This window comes from Dendropsophus ebraccatus, chromosome 9, assembly GCF_027789765.1.
Source record: "Dendropsophus ebraccatus isolate aDenEbr1 chromosome 9, aDenEbr1.pat, whole genome shotgun sequence".
Lineage (NCBI taxonomy): Eukaryota > Metazoa > Chordata > Amphibia > Anura > Hylidae > Dendropsophus > Dendropsophus ebraccatus.
The window spans coordinates 111,430,508-111,457,680 of NC_091462.1; the positions used below are offsets into that span (position 1 = coordinate 111,430,508).

The 27,173-nt window shown below is 43.4% G+C and overlaps 2 protein-coding genes across 3 annotated transcripts in view; both read right to left on the reverse strand.

Annotated features, from left to right (window-relative positions):
* Window positions 1-1,697: 1,697 nt before the first annotated feature.
* On the reverse strand, window positions 1,698-20,500 carry LOC138801507 (uncharacterized). Of its 2 annotated transcripts, XM_069984415.1 has the most exons (10): window positions 20,419-20,500; window positions 14,829-14,991; window positions 11,703-12,032; window positions 10,707-11,012; window positions 9,934-10,047; window positions 9,441-9,800; window positions 7,917-8,225; window positions 6,085-6,438; window positions 4,852-4,882; window positions 1,698-2,545 (listed from the first exon to the last, which is right to left on the reverse strand). In XM_069984415.1, exons 2-10 carry the CDS (start codon window positions 14,968-14,970, stop codon window positions 2,470-2,472), a joined length of 2,022 nt encoding a protein of 673 aa, XP_069840516.1. In that variant the 5' UTR covers window positions 14,971-14,991; window positions 20,419-20,500; the 3' UTR covers window positions 1,698-2,469. The 2 variants fall into 2 exon arrangements, with proteins under 2 accessions (XP_069840516.1, XP_069840517.1); XM_069984416.1 differs by lacking the exons at window positions 14,829-14,991; window positions 20,419-20,500 and adding an exon at window positions 13,717-14,788.
* Window positions 20,501-20,610: 110 nt separating this feature from the next.
* Window positions 20,611-27,173, reverse strand: part of LOC138801506 (uncharacterized) — a 53,571-nt gene continuing 47,008 nt past the window's right edge. Inside the window, exons 10-11 of the mRNA XM_069984414.1 lie at window positions 23,341-23,377; window positions 20,611-20,922 (exon numbers count right to left, since the gene is read on the reverse strand). Of these exons, the coding sequence (XP_069840515.1) occupies window positions 20,613-20,922; window positions 23,341-23,377 (347 nt within the window). The 3' untranslated portion in view covers window positions 20,611-20,612. The remainder of the gene's footprint in view (window positions 20,923-23,340; window positions 23,378-27,173) is intronic.

The following is a 27,173-nucleotide window of genomic DNA, read 5'->3' on the forward strand; positions in this document are numbered from 1 at the left end:
TACACCCCGGTTCGTGACATCACTCTTTTTTAGAGAATCTGAAGTCTCCCTGATCTACTAAATTAAGGGAAATAGTCCTATATGTGCATTTTCCATAATTAATGTACATTAGAAATTTGCCTAACTTTCCGTAAGTAATAACATATTAAAAAATAGTTTTTGCTGGACATCTCCTTTATTACATTCTTTTCCATTGAAATACTGTAACAATGACTGGTAGGTACATAGTGGGAAACAAACAACATATGTTCTGTGTTCTCTCCCAGGGGAGTCCACAGTAGTCTTACACATTAGGTATTTGTGATAGTTTGTTTTTTCACACTTTTAGGCCATGTTCACACTGTGGGGGAGATTTATCAAACATGGTGTAAAGTGAAACTGGATCAGTTGCCCCTAGCAACCAATCAGATTTCACCTTTCATTCCTCACAGACTCTTTGGAAAATAAAAGGTGGAATCTGATTGGTTTCCGGGGGCAACTGAGCCAGTCTAACTTTACACCATGTATAAATCTCCCCCTGTATTTTTACAATAAACAATGCTGTTTATTAGCAGTGTAAAATCACACTAGTGTGTATAGAACAAGTGTATACACTACGGCCGTTGTTCTATGTGGCCGCACTGAAAATTGACATCTATTTTGTGCGGCCACTATCCAGCGAACAAAATAAGCTGTGCACCAATTTAAAGTGCTCCCGGACGTACTTTACATTGTGTGGGCACACCTGAATGTAATATATATATATATATATATATATATATATATATATATACACCCAAATGTACCCGCATTCCACATAAAGTAAAGTGATGTTCACTCAGCCGATACTGCTGTATCGTTTAGGTGACACATGTAAGACAACAGCTGTTGTTTGACACGGCCATGTCAAATAATGACCGTAGTCTTACCCCGCGTGAAAGTGGTCTTATTGTTATAGCGGCTCTGTACATCCACAGGTCTATTGCTTGGATGTATGTGAATCCAGTATGGCATTTCCAGCACTGGTCCTGGTATCTGTCACTTTGATGGTGTTCTCTGCCATCTTGATGGGATTTGGTAACTATTCTCTTGTAGTGTAAAATAGGCACTGACGTAGCATCTTATTGTAACCACAACAACTTACTTTTTATTGTATTTTTATTGAAGCTTTTGATATTTTTACAGCTCAAATTTTAGACGAAATTTGGAATAGATGCGAAAAACTGAAAATAGTGCAAAACTTTAAGTGAGTTTTTCTTTGTGTTGATTCCACTTCTGCTTGTACTTTATATACTATATACACTTTTATATACTATATATGACTTTGTAACAATGGCCGTGATTAAAGGGGTTATCCAGCGCTACAAAAACATGGACGCTTTCCCCCTACTGTTGTCTCCAGTTCAGGTGCGGTTTGCAGTTAAGCTCCATTTACTTCCATGGAACTGAGTTTCAAAATCCCACCCAAACTGGAGACAACAGTAGGGGGAAAGTGGCCATGTTTTTGTAGCGCTGGATTCCACATTCCACTGCGGTCAGAGGGAATCCCGGCCGGAGTGTATACACATAGGGGGAGATTTATGAAAGGTTGTAAATATACACCTGGTGTAAACTGCCCACAGCAACCAATCACAGCTCCTCTTTTATTCTACCAGAGCTGAAAGGTGAGCTGTGATTGGCTGCTGTGGGCAGTTTATACCAGGTGTATATTTACACCATTTCATAAATCTCCCCCACAGTATACACTCCAGCCGGGATCCCTAGCGGCCGCACGAACAACTGACATGTCAGTTTTGTGCGGCCGCTATTTATCGAATATCGGCCGCACACCACTGACTGGTCACGCAATGGAGAGTGCGGCTCTGGCTATGAGGCTGCAGAGAAACCTCCAGGAACGGGAGATCTATCGCTCATTCGGAGAGCTAAGAAAGAGAAGCCATAGAGTGTCGGAGTAAGAAGAGGTTCTGGAACGGCTGCATCTGTACATCCTACATTCTCATCATTATATAAGATTGCCTTAGGACATCCCACTGCAGTGTAGGACACAATACCCAGGGGGGCTCTGTCCATCATGGGGGGAGTAGATGGATTATCCAGTTGAACATAGTTTGTAAAAAAAAATTCTTTTGGAATGTTTTGGGTCTTCCTCTGCGAGAGGGAGAGAAAGAGATGACACTCCGTCAGCATCAAGTCAGAGTCCTCCGCAGCCATACAGTCCAGTCCAGTGTGTGAGCTGATACTGGTGTTGGGGGCTTTGAGGGTCTTTACGTTCCTTCTGGTCCCCATCGAGGTGCTGATCTTAGTGAGCTGACCCCGAGCCCAGGTGCATCCTACTGCAGAGACACCAAGCCACATAATACTAGTGCTAACAAGGTTTTATACCTTCACCTCTACAACCAGGGAATCCTATGTAGGGGAGGTGAACTTGTCCATTGCGCCATGACATCTCCTATGGTAACAGAAGAATGACATTATCTCCCACTGTCTTTTTTAGGGGTCAGGTTTTCCTTCTATATCTTCTGCTTCTAGACACTCAATCAGCTCAAACCCATCCATCTCCTCGTCCCTGGAAAGACAACACAGATTATTTGTTTTTCACCTTATTTGTTAATCCAAAACCATCAGAATGTTATTGCCGTCATGTGAGGACGGGAACTAAACTCAATTGGGTTGAAAAAAACCCATCTCAGTCCTGGAGGCCGGTGTTGATTTGATATGTTACAAAATAATCCTGAAATTTAGCAATTTTCTTTCTGACTACTAAGCCCAAAAATTAAATGAGTATATATGGCCTGTACCCCTAGAGGCTTTATTTCCAACAATTCCTATGGCAATCCAAAAGATGCCATAGAAAACCCTAAACTCACCAACTTAAATATAAGGTTAAAACATATATTATTTATTTAGTTATTTATTTATTTATTTTATTTAGTACTCATGAATATTAGTAAATTAAGGAACATTTATTAAAATCCCATCCCACCTGGTCCTGTGACATGATATCTTCAGCCCGATATCGAGCTGCCATAAATTCAGTGTTGTTGCAGCACAATTATACTGTGAGTTTACAGACACCAGTGGCCACTAGGGGGCAGTAGTGTTAGACTTCGGATATGCAATGCACTAGAACCGACCGTACTGTCACTCATGGACTAATATAATTGTTGTGATCAATCTGTGACATGATAATGTTTGAATTGAAGGAAAGAATTTCTGCCTAAGAAAAAAGATTGTTGTGATTGGTCATTCTCACTCCTGTATTTGTACCCCATTAATTCTCCATGGGAGCTACTGACCGTTTCCTGCAGCTCCCATAGAGTATGGACAGAGCCGTAGCCTGCATACGTGACCCACCACACCTCAGGAGAGTCTGACCACTGGGGCCCCCCTGCAATCCTAACAATGGGGGCCCCAGTGGTCGGATCACCGTGATCAGCTAGTTATGCCCAATACTATAACTTGCCAGATGGGAATATGCCTTTAAGATTTAATATAAAATGATAGAAAACAAAACTCAGGAAGTCCAGTCCTGCAAAACTTCACTTTTTCACTGCAAAAAAAGGGAACTAGCTATTACATCAAATCCGTATGTTTATTATTTTAAGAGGAATTAGGATTTTATATATCTCTGCCTCTCTATAACCTATTATATAGGAGATATCACACAGGAATAATCGTGTGCACTTTCCAATATCTCATTCTTTGTCAAGTAAGACAGAGACGGCTTCTTACAGAAGAACAATGATGTTTTATCTCTTCTTTTTGTCTTGCACCAATATCTGTCAATGTCGTCTGATGACTGGTCGCCAGAATGTAAGAGACTGATCCATCCCCGCCATATTCCTTATAAAGTATTGCAGATAGACACCGAGAGACTCTATTGCCCCACCTAACTACTGTATGTCTGTGCATCACTCCTCGGACAGACGTTCCTCACCACCAGGGGACTAATATTAAAGTGGTATCCAACATAAAACAACGTATCCTCCATCCATGCTGGGATCTCCACGATCTCCCGAATTACACACATGCACTGCCGCTTTTTCTATGGATTATGGAGCTCCCAGACGTAGCCAAGTACAACGCTCCCCTGCATCTGTTCAAACCTAAAGAAAATGGGGCCCCTTTCTCTAAACAACGGGGGGTCTCAGTGGTCAGAACCACCTACGGCCTGATACTTGTCCTCTCTCTATGTTCTTTTAACATAACTTTAGCCAGCTAAGGTTCTGCACTGACATCCAGACATCTCGTCAACACTGGCATCTACCCGACTTCTTACTAAAAATCAGGGCCAAATATTGGTTATATTTATGGACCAAACTATTTCATGTGACCTCTTAGCCTTAGGCTACATTCACACCATGTTTCAGCCGATCTGTCCGGCTCTACATGGGTAAGCTGTCTAAATGGGAAGCCGATGTGCGGCCAGATGGGCCCGTTGACTTTAATGGGTTTAATTGAGTCTTACTGTGACATTGTTTGGTCTATTTTCTGAATATTTATGCTTTCTGTGAAGGATCTAGGAATGTGGTAGACCATGTTTTTGAGTCCCACACTTAAACTACAGTATATACGTTCAGAAAATGGACTAAACATACCCAGGTTAGTCATTGATGTATCTGTTTCTATGTGATGTGAATGCACAGAATGAAGGAAAACAGAGAAGGAAGCATTAACTCCCTAACTGGAGGAGCCATGATGGCGTCTTATATCCCAGACCTCATCCTCAGACTACAGAATCCCTGATATCAGTGTAGGGAGATATAATAGTGTCAGTGACCGTATCCTCTCCTGGCTGTGATATATAACACCGACCACAGGGGGCAACATTTACTATACAAGATCTCTATCAGGATTTATAGGATAACTTACCATAGACTGAGACTGTTTTGTCTTTTTACACCTGGAAGAGAATAAGATGGATTTAGTAGAAGTTAAATATCAAGGTTAGCCTACGTTCACATGATGGGATTTTTCGGCCGACATTGCCAATGGCTGTCAAAAAGATGTCCAATATTTGCTAAGACCCTTAGCCTACGCTCACACGCTGTAATAAAGCTACAGCTTCAGTGGAGGTGTACATGGGTGAGGTGACTGAGCGGCTATCAGTCATGTAAATAATGATTTATGCAAATATAAAACGAAATGAATAAACTAAACAAGTTAAATAAATATTAGTTGTTCTGACTCTGTGATATGTCACATGGATTGTTTGATTGTTAGCCGTCATGTGACATCAGTGTCTCAAATATATATAGTGTGTGTGTGGGGGGGGGGACCACTGTAGATTTCCACAATCAGTCTATGTGATAGTGGGGGGGATATGGGGAGCAGTTTATGAGACAATGGGGGGGGGGAGCAGTCTATGTGAGCTGTGTGTAGCTAGTGCTTATGTAGCAGTGTGGTGTACGTACAGGGACTGGCTAAGTTCACACTACAGGACTTTGCTGTTGTCATTGGCGATGGATAGAAGGGCTTATGTTTTTTGTTTTTTTTTGTCTGATTTGGGTCTGACTATATTACCTCTCTGGTTTGACATCTGAAAGATGTTAAGGTCTGGTGTTTTAAGGGCCTTGGTTTGAGGTTTGAATTTATATAGGTGTCTGGTGGGCCCTATTATCTGCCCAATCAGGTCGATTAGAACAGATATCGCCCTGTGTAATAAAGACAACGATCAGCCTAGGATGCGATCATTGGCTGATCATTGTCTTTCAGCAAGATTAAAAATCATCAGCTGCTGACTGCACATTGCTATGTGTAATAGCGATGTGCAGCCAACAGCTGATGGATGTATAAAAAAATATATATACATATGTACTTACCTGTCCAGGCTCCACCAGTGTCCTGCTGCTGTTTCCCCGCTCACTGCAGCCGCCGCTAAAGCTTCTCAACCAATCACCAGCCACTAAACTGTCCTGCCTCAGCCAGTGATAGGCTGAGCAGCCAGTCAATGAAGAGACACGTTTGGTAGCGTGATCGGGAAACAGACTGGAGGAAACTAGGAACCCTGAACAGGTAAGTATTTCTTTATTTCTTTATAACAAGGGTTGCTTTGTTTTAAGATCGAGAATTTGTAAGCTCACTTTCAGGAACGTTTACCCTCACCTATGTATAGGGGTCCGCTGCTCCTCTCTATGGGACGCTCCAGGCTTGGATGATCCACTCTGCAGATGATTTCTGTTCTTTGGTCTGAACTTATTATTGGAGTAAAAGTCAATAAAGCCTCACAGCAGTAAGTGTTATAATCCTCTCTCTTGTCCTTATGGGACATCTTGTAGGTTCTGTCCGTCTCTGATGATCCTATGGGCCGAGCAGTCAGGTCTCCGTCCTTCTTTGTGAGCCAGATTATAGATAGAAGATCAGGGAAATATCCGGATATATCACAGGTCAGGGTGGCTTCTTTACCATCTTCCAGGTTGGGGACATTGATAGATCCAATATGTGGGTGCCAGGGCAGATCTGTAATATATGTGAACTAGAATAAGTAATTTACAATGGACTTCATGTGCACGAGATGTTATTCCCATCTAGGCATTTACAACATACCTATAAATGTCCAATAGATAGAAGCCCTAAGCCCAACTTTTTGTTTTTCTTTTTATTTGTGTAGCGCACACAGATTCCACAGCACTTTACATAGTTCCATGTGTCCCCAATAGGGCTCACAATCTAAATCCACCAATCTGTATGTTTTGGGTGTGGGAGGAAACCGGAGTACCCGGAGGAAACCCACGCAAACACGGAGAGAACATACAAACTCTTTGCAGACCTTACAGTGCTAACCACTGATCCATGGAGCTACCGTGCTGTTGTATAAAGTTTGTATAACTCCCATCGACTTTACGCTGCTCTGTGGATATGCTACTCAATGCCATTGTTTTGTTGCATCATCCAATGTCTTCAGCTTGATATCAATGACAGATGACATTACCTTCTCATTGTTCCCTCAATGATGCAATGTATCCAGGTCATGCTTGGCAAAGCAGCACATCTTCTGTAATACTCTCAAAGCTGCATCAAGGCATGGTTCACACTAACCAATGTTTCTCAAAAAGATTTCTCAGTAATTAAAGGGGTACTCTAGCGTTGGGGCATTTTTAAGCTGGGACCGGGGACGAGGTGGCCGAGGGAAAAGACATCCACTCACCTCCCCGGTTCCAGAGGCGGATCCCGCGGCGCTCAGGTGCCCGATTCCCGGTCGCTTCTGGGTGTCTGACGCGGGCCCGAGATGTGACGTCTCAGGTCTGCTCAGCCAATCAGTGAAGGAGGCGGGATCCTTCACTGAGTGGCTGAGCGGACCTGTGACATCAGACATCCGGAAGCGGCCGGGCACCGGAGCGCCGCGATGTGGGACCCGCCGCTGGAACCGGGGAGGTGAGTGGACGTCTTTTCCCTCGGCCACCTCGTACCCGGTCCCAGCTTAAAAATGTCCCAACGCTGGAGTACCCCTTTAAGCCTAATGTGTCTCTATTTAATGGGGAAAGCCCATATTTTACTCTCATGTCCTTATGGAAACATATTTATATTCTATAATACAAGCGTTCACTTGCTTTTTCTCCCTGCACTTTGGGTGTTTACTCAATGTGCTTAATGAAAAGAGATGAGTACCACCGTTCATGTGTCACTAGTTTAGTTACATTGTGTTTGTCTATAATTGTGACTTAGAGAACGGTCAGACCACATTTTACTAGTAAACAATGGAAATATCCTGGGAATTCCAAAGTGTTCATTTACTTTTTCTACCTGCACAATGGATGTTTACTGAATATGCTCAATAAAAGACATGAACAATACAACCGTTATTGTGCTATTAGTTTATATACATTGTGTTTGTCTATAACTGTGACTTAGAGCAATCAGAGTATATTAGTGATCAATGCAGAAATCCACATTAATACAAAAGAGGGAAGGAATAAAGGAAGGAAGATCTGTCTTACCTCTGATACTTAGTTCTCGTGTCTCTGACGTCTCCATACTCTCATGTTTCCACTCTACAACGATTTTAATCTGTGGATCTTTGAATGAAATATTAGTAATCCAGAGATCACTGGTGACGTCATATGTGGGATCATCGTCCTGTGTAGTGAATGTTTCCTCAGCCGGTAATCCATATTTACCAGACAAATTTTCCAAGTGCCAGGAGATTCTTATATCTTTAGGGTAAAACTTCTGTAGGGTCAGAGAGAACTGAACACGAGATGAATCTGCCATAGTGATCTCTATGGGCGCCAACATGTGGGGTTTAGCTGGGAGAGAAGAGGCAGATACTTGGACCGGTGTTTATACTAAAAGTATTTTTGCATACACAGATGTACAGTAATTTACACATGGGGGCTATGCTCACACTACGTAACTTTACGGCCGTAGCGCGCTCTGTGAATAAACGGCCGGAGATTTACGTAGTTTGCATACAATGGAAAGTATACGATCTACGGCTGCACAGTTCACACTACGTACGAACTTACGCCCGGATCGTATGCGGCGCCATAAAAAATGAACCAGACCATTGTTTCGGGACGGAAATGCTGTAACTTACCCCCGTAGCGTTACATGCGCTCCCGTACGTAGTGGTGATTTCTTCTTTTTTCTACTTTGTTTTGCTGATCCAAAAGGTTCTGTGGGGTGTCCGGGGCTAGGCGAAGATATCCCAGTAAAATACCGCTGTCAGATCGCTACGTACACCGCTCGGGAAGCGTACATAGCTTACGGGCCGTAGCCGGCCGCAACTTGCGTAAATTCCGGCCGGAGTTTTACACGTATATGTCCGGCCGCGAAAAATATGCGGCCGGACATATACGTAGTGTGAACATAGCCTTAAAGTGTACCTGATATGATGTACGATGTCCCAATCGGCATGAAATCCATTCTGCTGGAAGTTCAGATAACCATGGATATGACCACGCCGGGTCAGTACTTTGCACAAACCCCATTCTGATCCAATAGGGCTCATGGAAGGAACCAACCAAGCATGGTCATATCCATGGAATTTCTGGCGGAAAAATGGATTTCATGCCGATGGGGTCTACGTACATCATGACAGGTACGCTATATTAAGCAAAGTCATACCTGTCATCTAGGTCATTACAGTGTTAAAGGGGTACTCCAGCCATAATCTTTTTCTTTCAAATCAATTGGTTTCAGAAAGTTATACAGATTTGTAATTAACTTCTATTTAAAAATCTCAAGTCATCCCAGTGGAGTGACTGTAGAAAATGTTATGGTCTGAGGGGTCACGGAGACCCCTGGATGCAACCAAGCCTAGACATACAAAGATGCTGGTGCAACATCATAAATAACATCTATCAACAGCCGTTCTGTATTAAAATGAAGAGAACTTTATATTTTTTTCCTTTCCTTTCCTTTTTTAGCATGGAAACAGTTTCTTTCCTCTATTCTACATATATATTGTTAAAATGGTCACACGATAACTTGTGTTATATGTAATAAAGGACACATCTCACCATATACAGTCTCATAGTGAAATGTCTTCTCCTCCTTATGTGGATGGGAGACGCCTCTACAGATGAAGGTGACATCTCTATGTCTCTGTATATGGGGGATGAAGCTCAGTGATGAGGAGTACTGACGCCCCTCCGGTTGGGATCTGATCGCATAGGATGTATCCAGTAAACTCTCCTTCTCTTCTTCTGAATGTCCTCTCATCTGAGACGTCTGGATCTTCTCCTCCTCCTGTCCGGCTCTTCTTATCAGCCAGGTCACACACAGGTTCTTGGGATAGTCGTCCACAGTACAGTACAGGGTGGTCTCCTCTCCATCTATCAGCTTAGGAGGACCCTTAATGTCTCTTACTAAGAATGGTCCTAAAGATGTAAAAAAAAAAATAATAATAATAATTAAGAAAATTGTATTTATAGTGAAAAGCCACAGTATGGATTTCCATATGTTTTATCTGGTCACCTGGACCCATCAGTAATCCAAACCGTTCTACATTACCTTTCCTTCTCTGGTTTAGTTTCCACCACAGAACACCAATGATGAGAATTATCAGCATAAGTCCAAGGACAGAACAGGCAGCGATGATCCCGGCCGAGGTTCCTTCTGTGGGAACTAAAGAGGATACAGAATTATAGACAGCGAGAATTTTACATGGTCACCATTAGCTAACCCCCTAAATTTCCAAGAGCGGTTTGTAATTAAGCTCCATTCACTTCAATGGGACTGTGTTATAAAACGTGCACCCAAACTGGAGACAAGGGTGGTGCTGTCTATGGAAAAAGCGGCCATGTTTTTCTAATGCTGGATAACCCCTTTAACATTGGTCATCAATAACAAAACGTATGCAAAAGAACACTGCAGAGACACCATCACATGTCTCGACGTCAGTGAACTAGCCAGACCTTTCTCCGGTAGGGGACCAACCAAACCAAGGAATGTCTCCAATCAAGGAAACCACCCAAGCAAGGTATCCATCCACAGACAGCTGTTTCGGGGTATTTGCTCCTCATCAGTGTGGAGTAGGAATCTGGCTAGTGGGAGCAATGCCTAGTAAGTGCATGCAAAAGGACGCTGGTTGACCTCAGGAAGATTAGTGTTCTTTTGCATACTTGATTTCCCAGGGGGCAATGTTCTAGAATACACTGACGTCGAGACGCGATGGTGTCTCTGCTGTGTTTTGGTTGATCTCCTTGAGGTAAACCAGAGTCCTTTGGCAGAGACACAGTCTATCAAGTTTAAATGCTCAGATACCCTTTTATTAATAAATATACCTTCATACACCAGACGGAAGTCTTCCCACAGAGGCTCCTTCAAAGACTTATGTTGTTGGACTGTACATGAGAAGATCCGCTCTCTGTCCTCCTCGGTGGGTGTTATGGTCACATTGCTGATCACATTGTAGGTTCTGTTTGGGTTCCTCCAGGGATCACCAACAATAACATTCTCCTCCAGTCTTTCTCCATCCCTAAACCATCTGATATCAATGTCTATAGGGTAGAATCCGGAGATGAAGCAGCTCAGAACACTCTGCTTATTCATTACAACCACTTTCCGTGCGATTTTCACCTGTGGAGGAGCTGATAGACATGTGAATAATGGTTAATAATTTATACAAAATGTCTGCTCTTATAACATAACCATAATGAGATGAAAGCCTCCCCCCCCCCCCCCGAAGGAGCCAAGACCACCCAACTCAAGGCAGAAGATCTCACACTACCATGAATGTTACTTTTATATTTCATGTAGTACTATTGCTGGAGTCATGAGCTTAAGCACTAAAGACACTAAATTTGTCAACCAAACCCTTCAGTTTTGGCAGTACCATGTGTCAACCTGAACCTGCTGTTTGGGGTGAAAGGCCGACCATCCAACGTGTATAGTGGCTTCCCAAAGTTCCTCCAAGAGATGATGAAAGGGCACGGATGGATTGGGCATATTGGAATCAAAATGTCCAACATTTTTATTTACAGGAAGATCAGAAGTGATTTCACTTGACTTTGCTCATACTCCCTCTTCCCTGGTACCTCTACTGTCTTCACATCAATGACTCCTGCTTGTTGACATTGTCTCCACTTTCAATTCAACCAAACCTGGTTAGGTCTACACTTCTGTGACGGATTCCAAAGCTGAAGCCGGCAAAATCCATTAAACCCTGTGTCCGGTCTAATGAGTGCTAAATTATAGGAATAGAGGTTCCACCATAGAACATCAGATAACACTTAAACACTATCCTAAAAAAGATAAATCTATGAATAAAATTGACCAACCTCCAACGTCCAACATGACCATCTTCTCCTTGGTCTCGGATCTGTAGGTCACTGAACACTTGTATCTTCCACCATCATGTATCTGTATATTAGAAATAGTCAGAACAGCAATCCCGAATTGTAATGCTTCTGTGCTCAGGGAATATCTATAAGACGTCGTCCTCACAGTTTTATCATAGCTCAGGATTTCCTTATCTTGGTGGAACCAAACTATTGTTATATGTTCCGGATCTACAGGAGGATTGTCCACTGTGACCAGGCAAGGAACCAGGGCGTCAGACCCCAGCCTGGCTTCATGGTGAGAAGGTCCAGTCAGCTGTAATGATGATGCTGCGGAAACATGAGTAATGTCATATATCATCACCATCCATTAGTGAAAATATATAATCATGCATAGAATGATTCTTCATTTGGCATGGCCAAACGTTACTGGTGTCTCTATGGGAAGAGGAGGTCCAAGCTGCGGACAAAGTGGTCAGGCAGTGAAATTCCATCACGTCTGACCCCTATCTTCACCAACATCGTCTGTTGGTGGAGTCTCAGGAGACCCCCATACACTTTATACAGACGGCTGAACGCACAGCAAGTTCAGCTGACATATGTATAAAATGTATGAGGACCTTTAACCATTGAGTAACAGGACCAGAAAACTCCTAAAGCACATCTGTTATTTGGAAATACTTTTAATAAGTCAGAAAAACTTTTGACCGGTGCATTTTCCAGCTCCCATTGACTTCAACAGTAAATGCTGGGAAAAAACTTGAAAACAGTGAAAAAAAGGAAATGACATTACGGTTTCATTGCGGTTGTGTTTACATTGAGCTCAATGGGAGCTTAAAATGATACCTGGAAAGCTATGCCTGCCACATCAGCTACAACACGAATACATAAGGCATCCACAACCTCTGCATTATTACTGTATTTAACAACAGCCTATGCTGTTGGTATATTATTCTAGTTTGGATAAGCCTAGGTTCACACTGCGTTTTTGCAATCCGTTTTTTTCATCCGTTTTTTGCAAAAAATGGTTGCATTTGTGTGCATCCGTATTGATCCATTTTTCCATTGTAAAAAAAAAAAAAACGGATTAAAACGTATCCGGGTTTTTTTACGGACACAAAAGTAGTGTCAGCTACGTTTTTGTGTCCGTCAAAAAAACGGATCCGTTTTGATGGAAGTCAATGAAAAAATGGATGCACACAAATGCATCCGTTTTTTTAATTTGTTTTTTTGCATAAAATGGATTGCAAAAATGCAGTGTGAACCCAGCCTTACTAATTGGCCTTTGGACGCAGCTTAATTAAAAAGTCCATTAAAATTAATAGTAAGAACGGAGAAAGTATGGTGACAAAAGAAAAACGGTGTGAACAACAAAAAAAATTATGTCAGCTTTTTGCAAAAGGCGTCTGAAAATAATGATCATGTTCATTATTTTGATGTCTGCGGTAAAAACGTCCATTATTCAATACATTGTGTGCATTGGACGTCCGTCTTTTGATTAAGCTCAATGCATTGTCATTGCAGTGATCTAAATCACGGCAATAACGGACTTTTTTTAAATATCAAAATCGGCCGCCTTTTCTCTAGTTTTGACATTGTGTCAACATTTTGGAGACACCATTTTCTTTTTTTAGCCCCGACTCTTTTTTTTATTCATCGTAGCAGTGTGAAGGCTTGTTTTGTGAGCTATAAGTTGCATTTTTTAATGGTAGCAGTTAAAGGGGTCTTTTTCTTTCAAATCAACTGGTGTCAGAAAGTTATATTAATTTGTAACTAACGTCTATTTAAAGACTCTCCAGTATTTCAGTATTTATCAGCTGCTGTATGTCCTGCAGGAAATGGTGTCTTCTTTACAACTCTACATAACTTTCTAAAACCAGTTGATTTGAAAGAAAAAAGACTGGAGTACCCCTTTAAAGTACCATGTGCATACTATATACTATACATAAACAATAAAACACCATTGATTTTTAGGTTTTTACTTATGTGCATAGAGGGAAGCAATGGCACTGACCTGAGTGGTAGAGGAGCAGGAAGAAGGGGATTCCCATAATGGCGTCCATGTTAGACAGTCTCTTCTTGAGATCACTTCTCTGTCATCTCTAACGTCTTGTAAGACTTGTTGTCACCTGAATAAATGTCTCTGATTCCTGGAATTCTCTGATTTGTCCATAAGAAGAATGAAGTGTTCTCCGGTGTCGTGGATTCAGAGTCTCTATAACCCTGTGTTACCTCATGTAGCAGCGAACAACATGAAGACTAGTTTCACTTTCACCTCCCAATTATTGTGATATTATAATTATAGAGCTGAGACTATGACGGCCAGGAAGAGCCCTGCCTGCTGGAGAGTCTGCATGTATAATATATCTGTACAGAATACAGGTTCTTTTTGAGGCGGAGATCCACCTGGTGAAGGGACTTTTACAGGCAGTGCTCCCTGAGATACAAGTCTGAGAGATACCTCCCCTCCAGAACTGGTGGCCTTCTTATAGGTTCCTCACCGCTCCTAACTACAGGAAGAGAAATACTGTGTTCAGCTTCCTTTTCCTACCTGGGAGACCAGATGGGCACAGATATTACCTAAGCAGGACTTGGCGGGGAAAGGGTTGAGGCAGGAATCGTACTCAGACAGGCAAAGATATAGGACAGGCGGCATCGGAGGCAGGTTACACAATGCGAGTCAAATGGTACAGACAGGGGTCAGTCAGGAAACATAATCCCAAGAACAGGCATGAGTCAGAATACAAAGAAATTCAGCAGAAGCAGCGGACACTTTTGTTACATGTGCAGGAAGGCAACAATGCTCAGGCAAGGTGTAGTAGGTGGAGCTAACTTAAATAGGTGCAGGTGGCTCTGGAATGGTAGATGGCAGTAGCAGGTAAAAACAAGCTGCCCTATGAAGTGCAGTTTATTGCTTCCAAAGACAAAACCAGATCACGCGCAACAGGTCAGATCATCATGATACACGTACGTTCCATTGAGGCTACAGCCGGAGGAAGTGCACATGTGTACACAGGCAACACATTCAACATTAATGAATTGCCTTTCCAGTTACGTGATTTATGTCACCGAGTGTACATGCCAATGTCAGTATGGTAAGTGTATGGCATCCAGTGGTTTACTTACTTTCAGTGCTGCCCCAATCACTGGGCTTAAACCCGGACATCAGAATATGAGAGCACAGGGATCTTCCTATATGGAGAGACAGTTTCAAGTGGACAAGCCAAGTTCTGAGCAATTGAGAAGTGTAATAAGAGTAGTCCAACATTTTTAAGAATTCAATGCTTCGCTGAATCACAAAAAGAAAAAAAGGGAAGGAAACATAAAACAAAACTAGGAGAAGGAAAGTGTGTAAATAAAGAAGAAACTGCAAAGTTGTTTCCAATAGACGTACAGGTTATGAACAAAACATTGTCATGGGTTCAAGAATAAAGCTATCAAGTAAGGTAGAAAGGTATAGCTAAAGGTACTGTAAGTGGTTCTGGGTACAGAAAAGGACACTGAAGTGTAGGGATGGGCATTTGTTACTGATTTGAAGAAACTGATATTTACAACTGGTTAAACCGCAGTTTGGGACATAAAAAATGGAACAAACAAAGAGGGAGAAAACTTGTTTATATTAAAATGGAACTGTCAGGCCTTTTTATTGTTATGCAAAAAAGCCTAAAGAGTCCAGGGGGCGTTCTCCGGTATGGCAAGAGCCCAGGTATAGCCAGTCCATCATCTTATTTATCATCTCCGTGCCTTCCATGTTCATCAAATCAGGGTAGCACGTAAGTAGGCCCAGAGGCAGTGAATAGGAGATGTGCTGGGCTTACTGCTTTGCTGGGGAGTGCCCCCAGGGAACTTTAGACTCTTTTGTATAACAAATCAAAGAAATCCAAAATCGGGGCGAGTGCCCGACCTTCCCTGTGCAAGTAGGGGTAGTTGACCAAACAACCTGATAAGGGCTATAAAGGTGGGTTTAACCGAGACCCATTGATTTTGGAGAGAACCCCCGATCAGTTACTCCTTGACAATCATCATCCAGAGTTTTATTATCTATGTGATTAGTTGACGGTACATTGGGGCATTTAGGGTGCCACGTTTTTTGGTGCACGGCTTTGTTGATATTGTAATATTTTAAATATTATTAAACGTTATATCTTGATTGGTGTTTCACCGCTCTTGATAATTTCTTTTGTATAGTAATGAAAAGACATCTCAGAGCTGGAGAGGACTATAGAGATAATACAAGTATTGGTAGTAACACCACGGCACTCTTTTTAATCACATGTGAATGTGAATATTTATTGTATAGTGAAAATATACAAGATTTTACTCCAACCGTTGTGGTAAGTACATGGGAACAAGAGACCATGTGAGCAACGTTTCGGTCCAGCCAGGACCTTCCTCAGGCCATGGGGTCTCTGTCAAGCACTAAGGAGGGAAAAGAACCGGTGGAGTGTGCCTCCTTACTGCTGGACAGAGACCTAACGGCCTGAGGAAGGTCCTGACTGGACCGAAACGTTGCTCACATGGTCTCTTGCTCCCATGTACTTACCCCAACGGTTGGAGTAAAATCTTGTATTTTTTCACTGTACGATAAATATTCACATGATTCAAAGAGTGCAGTGGTCTTACTACCCATACTAGTATCTTGGTTGAAGAACCTGTTGACCACTGAGCACCTACCCTAGTGGGAAGAGGTGTGCAGCACTGATCTACAGAATATAGAGATAATACAGGGACGCCTGGTCCAGCCATGGCCGTGCAGTGTCCCAGAACAGGCTCTGTCTCTCACTTTAAGTTCATTTGTATTGCTATAGCCATGCCTGTCCTGGAAACTATTTGCACTGCAACTGTGACTGTGTAGTCCCTATTACTCTCAGGTATATGTATATTTTATATGTGTATAACTATGTGCAGTGGTATGCAAAGGCTGATGATCACGTGACCGTGCCCTGTAACCATGGTTCCTCCAATGGCCGTCGAGCTTTGGCCAGGGATACCATGTGACTTCCTTTCTGCCAGGGTAGTCTTCTCCCTGTCCTCAAGGGAGGAGGTTGTGTTGTTCCTGTCTCCTACCTTCAAGGAGATAAGGTGTTCCTGCGGCCCTCTTCACCTTCAGAAGAGAGGCTGGTGCGTTGCTGTGACCGTTCCTGGCTGTCCGCCTGCTCAAGTGCCTGGAGTATCTTCTTATTCGGGTGTTGTTCCTGTTATTCATCTCCTCATCAAATCAAGATTAATACCGCAAGTACTCTAATCCACCCAGTATCACTATTTCCTCATCACTACTACTACCATCATCCGGCACGTTATACTTCAGCCTATGCAGCACCACTTCTGCTCTGACTGTGCAAGTTTACTATATTCCCGGTTGCATCCGGAAGAGACTGTTGCTAACGGTTACCTCAGTTACAATAAAAGTGTAACCACCGCTGTTACTGAACCCTGGCATTGGTGTCCCTTATCTGGTGCCCCGCCTAGGTACAGCGAAGAATCACATGCCCAATATCCCGCATAACACCGCAGACCGGTCCCCAGCTGTGCCACCCTCGTGCCATGACTGTGACAAGTCTACACCGTACAGCTGCCCCGGTTCCTGCCTGCTAGTAACATCTGCACTGCGGAGTGACCCTCACGGGTCAGGGCATCGCAGCCGTATCTACACCAATGTTTTCATGCGGACAGGCTCGCTCTAATATGAACAAGTTTCCTCCCTCTCAGTGTGTTCAATTTTTTATGTCCAAATCCCCTTTGAAGTCATTCTAAGGTCACATATGTTTCGTGCAGGTCTCCTGTGTGTGTTGGGGTGAGATCAGTGACCCCAATGTAATTATTTAAAATCACAATATTGTGTTCCCACTTTCATGGCCATTTGTCACCTCCTGGGTATTTGTGGCTGTTTTTATCTCCAGTCCCCTTAGGGCAGTTGATTTTAGTTTAAATTACAATTACGGTACATTTTCTGTATGTACTATACAACTGATTTTACTATTTTTTTTCTTGCCCTTAGAGATCTGCCCAGAGGTGAGACATTGTACATTACAGCAATTTGAGTAAAAAACACTTTTTATTGTAATAATGTTTATTTATAAGGAGTGTGATGTGGTGATGATAAAGCTGATGTAATGAATACCATTTATACAATATACCGATCTACTGTAACAGTACGTGTAACACTGGATGGTAAAGCCGGTGATGAGAGGACAGCGAGGATTCTCCAGGCCAGGGGCATCCAGGACTTCATGTTATGGGGGGCATCTTCCCCAGGTGCAGGGTGAGGAGGTGGGCACAGGTCACCATGTGTATGGAGGGGGTAACAGTCTGTAAGGAGATGGATGGAGGCTCCTTACAATGCTGCTCAGCGCTCCCTGTGTGAGATGGAGGTAGCCGGATCGGGGGTGGGCATGGTACATTTCACTCTAATGGCATGGGGGGATCAGAGTTCAATATATCTTAAGGGGCACAGCACATTATATAACATGACGCGGCTCCATTGATTCTAAGGGAGACGCGTCATAGAAGGGAGGGAATTCCCTCCCACTGGGGACGGGCCGGCCTACCTCCAGTGCTTGGGCACCGTCCCAATGCCCGTGCATAGAACAGTGCCGAAAATGGAAACCGGGCCACAGTTTGAAAAACGGACCAAGCCACCGGCTTCCCCGTGACAACGCCGATTTATCTGTGGGTCAGATTCGTGGGTCAGGTCGTTCGTATCTATTGCGAACGACCGAACAATGTCTTATTCAATGCGAACGATTTGTGAATGATTTGCGAACGAGCAACAATAAAAATAGGTCCAGGTCTCATAAAGCGATCAACGATTTCTCGTTCGGTCGTTAATCGTTAACTGCGTTTCAACCGAACGATTATCGTTTAGATTCGAACGATTTAACGATAATCTGAATGATAATCGTATAATGAAGTCACTTTAACAGGAACCAACGATTTCTTATGAGAGACTGTTAGAAGAAAACTAAGCAGTGCTAAACCCAAATCCCATGGGCTTACCTGCTAAACTAAACCCAATCACGGAAAAAACGTCCATAAAGCTAAAGGAAACGTGCTGGTACATCAGCCAGCACGCTTCCTAAACATCCCCCTGTACCCCCCGTGATCCTATCTATTAGTCAGTATTCGTACTTTGATTAAGTCCCGCGCTGTATGTAAATCTCCGCCAAGTAGTCACGGTGGGCGGATTTAGACATTGTCCTGGGCGGCAGGAAGCGCTGTAATCACGCCCACAGGGCCGTGATTGAAAGTCGTGCGTTCCACTCACGTCAACCGGGGCCTGCGTTCCACGTCGGCGGCGTGCTGACGTCTTCAGAACGCCGCGCATGCGCAGTACGTCGGCCTCGTCTCCCTCCGTACTGCGCATGCGCAGCGTCATGAAGACGTCAGCGCGCCACCAAAGTGGAATGCAAGCCCCGGCTGACGTAAGTGGAACACATGACTTTCAATCACGCCCCTGTGGGCGTGATTACAGCGCTTCCTGCCGCCCAGGACAATGACTAAATCCGCCCACCGTGACTACTTGGCGGAGATTTACATACAGCGCGGGACTTAATCAAAGTACGAATACTGACTAATAGAGGGGATCACGGGGGGTACAGGGGGATGTTTAGGAACCAGCACGTTTCCTTAGCTTTATGGACGTTTTTTCTGTGATTGGTTCCCATTAAGCTGAAGTACTCCTTTAGAACTTGCTCAGTCTACTCAGGAAACCTTGAGGGGATCTCATGTCTTCTACCTCTGCCTCTTCTCACGTTCGGTGTTATATTTAGGAAGTATGGTATATGATTGTGTTATATTTAGGAAATATGGTGCGTGGCGGTGTTATATATTTAGCAGGTACGGTGTATGGGAATGTTACATTCACAGGGTGCAACGTTTGGCTGTATATATATATTCAAGGGTACAGTGTGTGGCAGTAATACTGTACATCCAGGGGTACAGTGTAGGGCATTATTAAATTCCAAGGGTACAGTGTGTGGCAGCATTATATTCAGAGGGCACAGTGTGTGGCAGCATTATATTCAGAGGGCACAGTGTGTGGCAGCATTATATTCAGAGGGCACAGAGTGTGGCAGCATTATATTCAGTGGGCACAGTGTGTGGCAGTAATATATTCAGAGGTACAGTGTGTGGTAGTATTATATTCAGAGGGCACACTGTGTGGCAGTAATATATTCAGGGGGCACTGTGTGGCAGTATCATATTCAGAGGGCAAAGTGTGTGGCAATATTATATTCAGGGGGCACAGTGTGTGGCAGTAATATATTCAGAGGGCACAGTGTGTGGCAGTAATATATTCAGAGGTACAGTGTGTGGTAGTATTATATTCAGAGGGCACACTGTGTGGCAGTAATATATTCAGGGGGCACTGTGTGGCAGTATCATATTCAGAGGGCAAAGTGTGTGGCAATATTATATTCAGGGGGCACAGTGTGTGGTAGTATTATATTCAGAGGTCACAGTGTGTGGCAGTAGTATATTCAGAGGGCACAGTGTGTGGCAGCATTATACTTAGAGGGCGCAGTGTGTGGTAGTATTATATTCAGGGGCCCAGTGTGTGGCAGCATTATACTTAGAGGGCGCAGTGTGTGGCAGTATTGAGGGAGGCACTGAATCTTTGCCTTTGGTGCAGGATAACCTAGCTATACCTCTGGGTTACTCCGTCCTTTATAATTGAGGTTGCAGAATTGGTGCACATTGATCTCACGGTTCTCACCTTGTACCTTGGCGCTGACACAGCATAGGTTTTATCTGGTGCCTATGGGAAGCCAATACACTGCCGACAACAGACTTTCATTGGTTTCTGTGTAAAGTCCTTGAAAATAAGCCCTACTGATAGAAGAATAACATGAATTTCCATCGCCCTTTTTTACAAGTTTATCCTTCTGTCTCTCGGTGAGGTTCTGCTCCTTACTTCTCAATGGCTTCTTCTGTGCTATGAGCCGTAATGGCTTCTTCTGTGTTATAGGCCTCAATGGCTTCTTCTGTGTTATAGGCCTCAATGGCTTCTTCTGTGTTATAGGCCTCAATGGCTTCTTCTGGGTTATTGGCCGTAATGGCTTCTTCTGGGTTATTGGCCGTAATGGCTTCTTGTGTGTTATTGGCCGTAATGGCTTCTTCTAGGTTATTGGCCGTAATGGCTTCTTCTAGGTTATTGGCCGTAATGGCTTCTTCTGTGCTATGAGTCTTACCATTCTTGGTACCTGACTTGCCTTTAAACCTACAAAAGAAAAGATGGATTTTAAAGGGGTTAGGCAGGATTGTAAAAATATGGCCTCTTTCTGTCACAAAAAGCGCCACTCTTCTCCTCGTGTGCGTTTTTTTCAGCTCAGTCTCATTAAGGTGAATGGAGCCAGGTAATACCACATAGGGCCTAAGGGCCATATTACTTCATGTAAGTGAGCGCAGATCTTCTAGATTGCCACTCGCTTACTGGGCCCATATATGCTCAATAATCGCGCAGCAGGGGCTGTATATATCTATATATATAGATAGATATATATAATTATATTGTTAGCGATGTCTGTGCAGCCCTTGCCTAATAAGTGTAAAATAATAAAGTTCTACATACCTCTCTATGTGCCAATGTCCTGCTAGCTTCGGCCTGCTCCCCGCAGCGTCTGAAGTGACAGAATGCTCAGCCAATCACCAGGATAATGTGGTTGAGTGTCTGTCACTTTAGACATTTCAGGGAGTGGTCTGAAGCAGCAGGACATCAGGGAGCGCAGACAGGTATGTACAATTTTTTTTTCTTCATTTTTTACAGTCACCAACCCTTGGCCACGCGTTGCTATTTCAGGTCCGGACCTAAAGACATCATCAGCCAATGATTATTGTCTTTATTAGATGGAGGGATGATCTGCCGAATCGGCCTGATTTGGCAGATTATCGCTCTGTATAACAGGGCCCAGTGGACAGATATGGCACTGTTTTTAATGAAAGTAGCTACCTTTCTCTAACGATGGAAAACCCCCTTTAACCTTATTTGTAAAGTCCAATATTTCTAGTTCAAAGTAAATTGTGCTATTAAAGAGGTTGGGCACTTCATAGTATAATTATTCTGTGTACAGCTTGTCTTATTACACAGGCTATGTAACAGGGCCACATATAATAACCAGTTTTCAGGCCACCGACTGTATCTTCAGGCCCCTGTATCTTCTGGGGGAGGCGGTGAAGATACAGCCAGCGCCAGAGGACTGGAGAGCTGAATGCCGGATCACAAGCAGCACTGATGGTAAGTATGCACTGCTGCTTGTGATCTAGAAACTGAAAGGATATTTGCATATATCTGTGCTGTTATCGACTGCACATTACTCTGGTTACACAGGAAGATGTGCAGCAGATAACAATAAATTTTGAAGTCTGCTGTAAAGACAAGATCAGCTGAGGATTGGACATTTGCTCGCTCCTCAGCTGATTGCTGTCACTTTTACATGAGCCGATTATCAGCTGCATGAGCATTTCTAGCACCGCTCCTTCCCAATAATCCAACAATGTAAAAGGCCCTTTTATCTAGATTATTGGATAATTGGATTATAGGTTCAGTAATAGAGCACACATAGGAGATCCTGTTCCTAATATGGCCGAACATAGAGGGATCACATGACCATGCTCCTCCCTCAGTGTCTTCCTGTGTATGTCTATGCCGGCCGCAAGTTAAAACGCTCAATGAAGTGAAATCCTAGGTGCATTGCCTCCTGGGAAACATGAATATGCAAAAGAAGAGCCCGTGGAGCCTCATTAAAGAGTCTTGATAAACAGGACTAGCCAGATATCCCTCTGGGAAGGACCCAGCCAAGGGGCGGCTCCTGTAAGGAAACCACCATATTAAGTGGCCCTAAAAGTAATGTAATGACAAGGAAAAAGCCAAGGCCAGGTATCCATCCACATACAGCTGTCTCAGCATGTTGCCCCTCATCAGTGTGGAGCACTGGGGAAGAAAACTACAGACAAAACGCCAAAATGCATATAGACATGATGATTTTACAGAAAATTGTCTAGTCTGAGTTCAGGGTATGTGCACACTGAGGAATTGAAGAGGAATCAGCGTGACATTCCTCCCGTAAAATATAAACAGAGCAAAGTCCCATTGTGTTCAGTGGAATTTCCACTCTGTTGTTCACACTGCAGAATTTCAGAGTAGAAATTTCTGCCGCAGATCTGCTTTCTGCCCAAAGAATTGACATGTCAATTCTTTGGCTCGTTCACATTGAGATGTCGGAATTCTGCGGCGGAGCTCTCTATCACGGAATCCGGCCGTGCTCAGTGTGCTGCTTTGAGTGAATGAGAGGGTGCACGCTCCTCCGCTGCCGCCGCTCTCCGTTTCAAGGAAGTGACACGTCGTTTCTTTGAGCGGAGAGCGGCAGCAGAAATGGAGCGCGCGCCCTCTCATTCACTCAAAGCAGCACACTGAGCACAGCAGGATTCCGCGGCGGAGTGTGAATGGGGCCTTTGGGCAGATTCTGCTAGAGAAATCCTATAGAAGTCAATGGGGGCTTAAATCCTGCTTGAATTCCGCTTGAATTCTGCTCAAATTCTGCTCCTTATTAAACAGGCACCAGATTTTCCAACAGCCTGAGCACAGAGGTCACCATTTACTATACAAGATCTCTGTCTTACAAGATACAGGATAACTTACAATTGTGTGATACTTTCGATAACTGTCTTGGTTACATCTGAAATAGAATACAATGGATTTAGTAAAAATTAAACCAATGTTATAATTTTAATAAAAAACAGAAATTGACAATGAATGATGTGGCAACCTTGATATAGTTTCAGGCTATATTCACACAACGTACACGCTCCTGGCGGGAGCCCATGCGGGGCCGCAAAAAACTGACAGTCAGACCTGTCAGTTCACACAGTGAAGCGAGCGGCTCTGGCAGCTTACTTCACTGTGGGCTACGGGAAGCTCTGATGCGGGCGTGCGCTGATGCGCCCGCATCAGAGTTCCGCGGCCAGACGGACCATCCGTCCGGCACTTAAGTACCGGCCGAGATGATCCGGCCAGAGACCGGCCGTTCTCATGCAGCTGCAATGGTAAAGCATCAGAGATGTGAAAAATTACTTATCACAGCGGGTTTCAGAGGGACCTGCTGCAATTCAAAGATACAGCAAGGTGGAGTAGCTTCAAGCACTTATTACATGAACACACCGGCCACTGGCGCAGGGTTAACAGTGGCGCAGTCCGGTGTTTGAATCACTGTCTGGTTCCCACGTGGTTCCTGAGCACCAGCCTGGCATGATGCACTGGGGGTGGGCCCACCAACTCGGAGTGTGGAAAAACCACCACCCCCTCTGTGACATGGCTCCATTAGAATCAATGGAGCCGCGTCACAGAGGGAAGAGGGTCACACCGGGGGCTGGCCGTCCCGCCTTCAGTGCTTCATGCAAAGCACTCGGGAATAGACGAGCGCAGCACGCGAGAAATGGGAGCCAGTCCAAGAAAAGGACCGCGCCACCAGCATTGCCTCACCAGCACGGGTCTGTTCATGCAAAAAAAAACAAGGTGATGTACCTGGTGGTACATTCACTTTAAAATCCAACTTATTTGCTCCATAATGAGGGTAAAAGATAATGTGAGATTATGGGTAGAATTGGAACAAAAATTAGCACAATGCTATGACCTAAGAGCATGGGTGTGGCACACAAGATTATCTCAGAGATCCTCTTCTCACTTATCACCTACATTAGAAGCTGGATGTAGGATTTTTAACAGTAACATAGTCAAAACAGTGTTAGCACCTACACGACCAAAAAGGATTCCACTTAGAACCATGGAATTACTGATATTAGATTCTGATTATAGTATTTGGATGGAAAAGGGAATAAAGAATCTGGGTGATATCTGTGAAGGCAATAGCCTTAGTCTTAAACCATTCTCAGAAATAGTTGATGGATATGGTATTTCTAATAAAGACTTCTATAAGTACCTCCAACTGAGGCACTGCCTTCACACGATCAAATTAAATAATTCATTATCTGATCTTAAAACAACAAAATATGAAGAACTCCTATACAACTTAAAAGAAAGTCAAAAGGGCCTCGCCCTAACATATAGAATTTTATCATCTCAAAGAAAATCATTTACATTTACAAAGAAATGGGAAGAGGACCTAGGTCATATATTTACACAGGATGAATGGGACACGGTATATAGTATTCCATCTAGAGTATCACACTGTATTGGACACCTAGAAGCATCCCGTAAATTATTATACCGATGGTATAGGACACCATATAAGTTAGCAAAAATGTTTCCAAATATGTCCCCGGTATGTTGGAGGTGCCATGAGAGTAATGGCACTCTGCTTCATATATGGTGGGAATGCCATTTAATTAAGATGTTCTGGTCCCAAATAGAGGACCTCATACGAAGTATACTTGGCTACCAACCAAATTGGGGTCCAGGTCTGGCATTGATTTCAATGGAAACTGAGAACATTCCACCCCAAGACAGGGTAATATTGCTGCATGTATTAATGTCAGCACGAAGCAGCATAGCTAGAAGATGGAAATCTAGTGAAATCCCATCTACACTAGAGGTTATAGCTAAGGTCCAACACAATTATAAGATGGAAACTGCAATAGCTGAAGGAATGGATGGGATTATAAGATCCCATAAACAGTGGCAAAAATGGTGCATGTACTATTTGCAGCTTTACCCCAATAGAAGTTAGGATAAGAGACATAAAAATTAAGGTAAAATATACTGAGAATTAGTGATATATAAAATAATAGGCTAATATAGAGAATCAGATGTCGGGGAGGGGGGGGGAGGGACTTAGTGTATTGCTTATAATTGTTTATCAGTTTGCTTTGTATCATGAGTATAAGGTATATACCTTATTAATGTAAATTTCTGTAAAGTTTGAAAATTAATAAAAAATTTAAATCACATAATGAGTTGAAGTGAACAAGTCAGATGTGGGTCTCAGCAGTAAGACCTGGAACAGTAACTTCTCTAAGGACCTGTGCTAAGTTACTGCAAATAACAGTGCAGTATTGCTCTTTCTGTCTGATAACATTACTCCCTCACACTCTGTGCCTTTTTCTTTTTTCCATGGTTTCCTCCCTCAGCAATCTATCCATCAACATGGGGTGATACCTAATATGTAAATTGTTTTTTTTATGTTTATGTTTTTAAGTAGAACAATGGAAGATAAAGGAAAATTTAGTTTATTTTATTTGGGGGGGGGGGGGGGCGTAATTTATGTACCTTTTTTCTTATCCTATAATGGGACTTTTACAGTGATAATTAGATCACTACTATAAGGTCCTCCAGCTGCTAAGGAGACCTGACAGCATCCGGCAGAGCTGCACTGCAATCTTTACATGTCCAGGCCAGGATCTGACCGCTGTATGTCAAGGATTAATCTACCAATAATGGCTAGTTCTTTCCTTGTAGATGTGTAGGATCCCAGCACAGATGTGCCATAACATTTTTATTGTACCTGGGCAAAGTAACTCATATCAGGTTCTCACAGTGGGATATAGTCTGAGTGTATTCTGAATTTTACCCACTAGGTGTCACTACTATATTTTTCTGTATTTCTCTATGCACAGCTGAAGGAATGCACTGGATTAACTGTTTTGTGCCACATGTTATTCTTGTGTCTAGTCACAGGTGCAGGCCGGTTTCCCTCTTTTTTCTGTCCTATCTCCTTCTTTCTTTCTTTTTGCACACCTCACCCCACCAATCACTAGAAGACTTAGTGCACCCCTATAAAAGAAGGTTAGTTCCTGGTGGGAGGGTCTTCTAGTTCCAGTCACTAGAGATAAAGCAACACAGAGACAGTTCCTGCTGCAGTGAAGTCAGGGCCTGGCTTAGGCCAGGAACCTTGTCACGGAAAAAGAGACTTTTTATTGCTTATGCAAGCAACCACCGCTATCATGCAGTACTACACCACTCAGGATCACCATGTCCAGGGATACACTCAACATTACACAGGGCAGTATACCTGAGCAAGGTACTGACCCCAGCAGGACAAAGCTGCCACTTGCCTACGTATCCTGCTGTAACACACGGCCCTTCTGAAAGGTTTTGGGAAATCTGCTTCACCCAGTGCAGGGACAGGTATCCAAACACTGTAGGGCATTAGGCGGTCAGGTACGCAAATACTAGTTTCTTCTTCTTCTCTTAACTATGCTATCCCGGCAGAGTACACAGCTACATTGGACAGGGCCCTCAAGACGCTTCTCTACTCTCACTTCTGCTGTTACAATTTCTTCTAACTCTCACCTGTACCTGCAGTTACGAAAATCCTTAATTTGTATTGCACAAAAAAAAAAACGACAGTAAACGGATGTTATTTTGGTTAAGCAAATGGACTCTGTCAATCATTTTGCACCTACACACCAGGTTACACTTGGGTTATCCAAACCTGTGGAAGCAGTGCCTGTCTGACCAGGGGTTGGTACCAAAGCAGCTCCAGGCTACCGTGACAAGGGCCCAAGTGACCCTACACC